The sequence below is a fragment of the Varroa jacobsoni genome, unplaced genomic scaffold, assembly GCF_002532875.2.
Source record: "Varroa jacobsoni isolate VJ856 unplaced genomic scaffold, vjacob_1.0 scaffold_503, whole genome shotgun sequence".
NCBI lineage: Eukaryota > Metazoa > Arthropoda > Arachnida > Mesostigmata > Varroidae > Varroa > Varroa jacobsoni.
In genome coordinates, this window is record NW_019213405.1 from 1 (window position 1) to 3,869 (window position 3,869).

Below are 3,869 nucleotides of genomic sequence, written 5' to 3' on the forward strand. Positions count from 1 at the left end.
ACTCAAATCAAAAAATCTAATAAACGACTTCAAAACACACTATCATGTCGCTTATATGCTCTACTGATCGATACTCTTAATGGAAGGTTGAGAAAAGCTGCTCAAAGCTGTGCACCCTTTTAGCAACTTCCCGCAGCTTATCTCTAGTGAACAAGCTTACCAATCTTAAAACTGTCTCAATTCAAGTTCTAAAGCAATGTGTTATGATAATATATGCATCTAAAGGCAATACTGGCCTCTATCGCAAATAAATTATCTATCTAGCAATTATAAGAGAAATCGCAATTAATTATTCAGTACACAATATCACAATGGTTTGCCCCCATTACGCCAGAAGTACAGTTTTACATTCGGCATGTATAAGTTCTGAAGTTTGGTATCTAAAAAAATGGTGATACGAGTTTTTAAATCATCTCGACGACTCATAGTTGTGCCCGACAGCCTCGTTTGGTCACCAAAACTTGCTTTCGCCGACTTTCTGGGATCTGTACTCAAATTGCCTTGCGACCGCGGCTCACTTGGATGAAAAACGTTACGGTATGTAATGGGATTACTTTTCAGGCAAAAATCGTGAACTGTACTGGAATTACTCGAATTATGTAAATGTAGAGGTTGTGTAAAATATCTTACCTTGAATGGGCCTAGGCGAATAGAACCCTAAAATGCTTAAAATTGTTTATGATATGTTAAAATGAACAACGAATGAATCGCTACGCGGATCCAGCTCCAAGTGTCATGTTTTACTGTAAGCGTTAGGCAGCGCCTAGCCAAGAATGGACACATTGAAGTGATGTAAAATTGCTTTCTGCAGAACGCACTGAGGCATTCGTGTATTTATTTATTGATTTACATAATTTTCCATTTTTCTTGTATACATTACGGAGCAGGAATTGTACCTTCACTTTCTTAAAAACAACACGCCTTAAGTATGTTTTTTAAAAAAGCCCCACGCCCTCGAAAAATTTTGATCGCAAATATAACTAGGTTTGATCGTTCAACTTAGAAAACATTTCTTTCTAAAAATGAATCAGCTGATTTTTCATAAAAATGAACTCGATATTTAGCGCCGTGGCTCTTCTATTAATGTTTATTAATATTCACTTAAAAGACCACTCAAAAGTAGTTCAAAACGCATTTCAAGTTATTTTTTCACATCGATAAACCGATACGAACCAAGGAGTTTTCACTATTTTCACTTAAAGATACCACCTATGTATAAGGACAGCAAAATATCTTTACTACATAAACAGTTGGTCAGAGGAATTCTTTTTAATCTTATTCAAATAAAGTTTATGTCAGGTATAAAGTTGTAAAAAAGTATATATAAAAAGTGTATAGAAAAGTCTATAGAGGGCATGTATAACAGATTTTCAACAAAAACGAACTTCAAAGGGATTATTTCAAAGACTGACCCTATAGATAAACATATGCTACCAACGAATAAAAGGTGATTCACGCTACGCCTAGCAAAGCATAAACTATAGCTTGATTGTCGCCCTGCAGTTAGCTCATTGAAACTTATTTGAAGTTCTGCAACACCAGTTCCGTTATCTGATTGCTATACTATTACAATAATTCTATTTTGCTGATTCAGTCAATTTATTCGCAACATGCATTTCACTGTAGTTTTCTTGCTCCAAGTTTCTTGTTTTCCCATTGAAATACTCTAACAACTTTATCGTTACGTTGTACTTGTCAGCTTGTTACAATATTTGACTCGTATTGCATATAGCTCTTAACATAAGGTATTGTTATATAGCAAATCTAAACGGTGGCCTATATACCTTCGTAACAAACGTCCGGTTGCAGCTCTCCTAAAATCGTTAATTCCTGTTACAACTCTTCCGTTAAAGTATTCATATTTTTTTAAGCCAGCCAATTTATTAATTTGGTGCAGTTATTCTATTATCCTGTTCTAAACGTGATTGCTTAATCTGCTAAAATTATTCCGCTTTCCTATTTGAATGCCGTAATAATTTTTTTTTACTTCATTGAAGTTATTCCGTTAATGCATCGGATTTTAGGAAATTGGAAAACTTATTTTTTTGGTTTGTCAATTTTTGCTAAATGATGACATGTTTTTGTAATGAAAATCTAATAGTCGATTACCTTTTTTGATCCTAAGGTTATTCAGCAATGAAAATGAACTTCTAATGACTTTAGACAACAGCTTGCACCAATTGTCTGTTTTATTTCATTACAAAATCTGGAATCTGTGATGTTTACATCTTATTATCATATTAATCTAGCAACATAAATTCAATATCAATTTAAAATTTCTACATAGTAATTTGATGGCACTAGTCCATATTTACACAAAAATGACGTTACTTTTACTCGACGTATATTTAATGGAAAAACAAAACACTTGACAATACTGGAGGATTGACGGATAGAATACACCGCATCATTCAAAGATATTCGATAGAATATCACTGCCTAAATCCCAAGCCATCGGAAAACCTTGATTTTGCTTTATTTATTTGTTAATCAATCTAATCTAGATTTCTTTAACGGTGGGCACGATCTTCGCTACCTTACGATATTCTTTCTCCAGACTCTTAGGGCACTGCATCTCCGTCCAACTTATAGGTACCATCGGCATTCCCGATGATTCAGCTAACGCGATAACAACTCCAAGTTCGTTTTCAGCCGTTGTCAAGATATAGCTCATTGCATCACCCATTGTCAGTACCTTAGCAAGCACAATGTCGCCTGGGTGGAACGATTTAATGATTTCGACCTTATCCTTTTCAAAAGCCCTTACGTCTTCCTTGCGTATAACCCCTCGGAATGGTTCTTTTAGCTCGGCTTCCTCGATGCACAAGATCGCAACTTTAGCATATCGTTGGTTAATTGCTGTTACTTTGCACGTAACTACTGCACCTGGAGAAGGCACAGAAAGACGACCCAGTGAACGGCGCACTTCTACCAGAGATTTCTTGCCATCGTCCTGCTTGATAATGTGCATAACACCCGTCAGACTAGCGTAAATGTAACCCTGCAAGACGTAAGTTCCAGGACCCGAAAGTAATTTTTCTCCCAGGGCGCAAATGCGCATCCCTGGCGTGCAAATCTCACCTGACATTTTGATATGCTTTTTTTTATTTTGATATATATTCAATTCTAGCACTAAAAGTGACGCGAGTCAAAGACGGTGAAGCTCACGGTGAGACAATGTCATTACATGTAAAATTTCTCATAGGATCCAATGAGTGCGTTTTCAAATATTCTTTTTTGGGAGTAGAATACAAATTGTATCCAGCAAAAAACAGTTTGTTAACAAAATATCAGAGTATACATGCTGTTCTATTTGTTTTGGAGCCGCATCGTCTGCTCTTCTTTGTTCTCTTCGTCTAAAAAAAGCTCTGGCGGGCGATCGGGTGCGCTTCGATGAATTTCCCATAGTTGTGTTGAAATATAAGGCACAAGGTTAGGAATAAAGAAGATGCTTTATATTGGATCAATTATTTGTCGAATAATATTAATATGTATATCAAATAAAGTAGAACGTACCTTATTCTTGATTGAGTCAAATTATTGGTATATAGACGCTTTGTGCCCGCAATTTTCAATCCTACGAATCTTTGCGGCAAAAACATAAAAGCTGCTTCGTCCGGTATAGGTCCTAAGCCAAATATAATAGGTCTTATATGGAATGATGAGGTCAGTCAGTTAGTAAAACATATTCTGATGTTATCAGTGTTATTAACATCGTGTTTTTCATCGACTTTTTTGAACAAGTAAAAACGAAACTCGTATAGCGACTAGCGGCATAGCCGTTAAAAACCTGAAGCTGAAAGAAGCAAAAGAACTGAGTGCTTCAGTTCACACTTTGAGTACAATTTCAATGCAAAAAGAAAAAGATA

General features: G+C 35.8%; 1 protein-coding gene across 1 annotated transcript; it reads right to left on the reverse strand.

The window, feature by feature from the left end:
* Positions 1-2,154: 2,154 nt before the first annotated feature.
* Csl4 (exosome component 1 Csl4) lies at positions 2,155-3,332 on the reverse strand. The gene has a single exon (XM_022834147.2). The coding sequence runs from the start codon at positions 3,086-3,088 to the stop codon at positions 2,501-2,503; it is 588 nt and encodes a 195-aa protein (XP_022689882.1). The 5' UTR covers positions 3,089-3,332; the 3' UTR covers positions 2,155-2,500.
* Positions 3,333-3,869: the final 537 nt, after the last annotated feature.

What these genes read in the sequence shown, in the direction of transcription:
- Csl4 (XM_022834147.2), bottom strand. Translation starts at nt 3,088, where the DNA reads ATGTCAGGTGAGATTTGCACGCCAGGGATGCGCATTTGCGCCCTGGGA.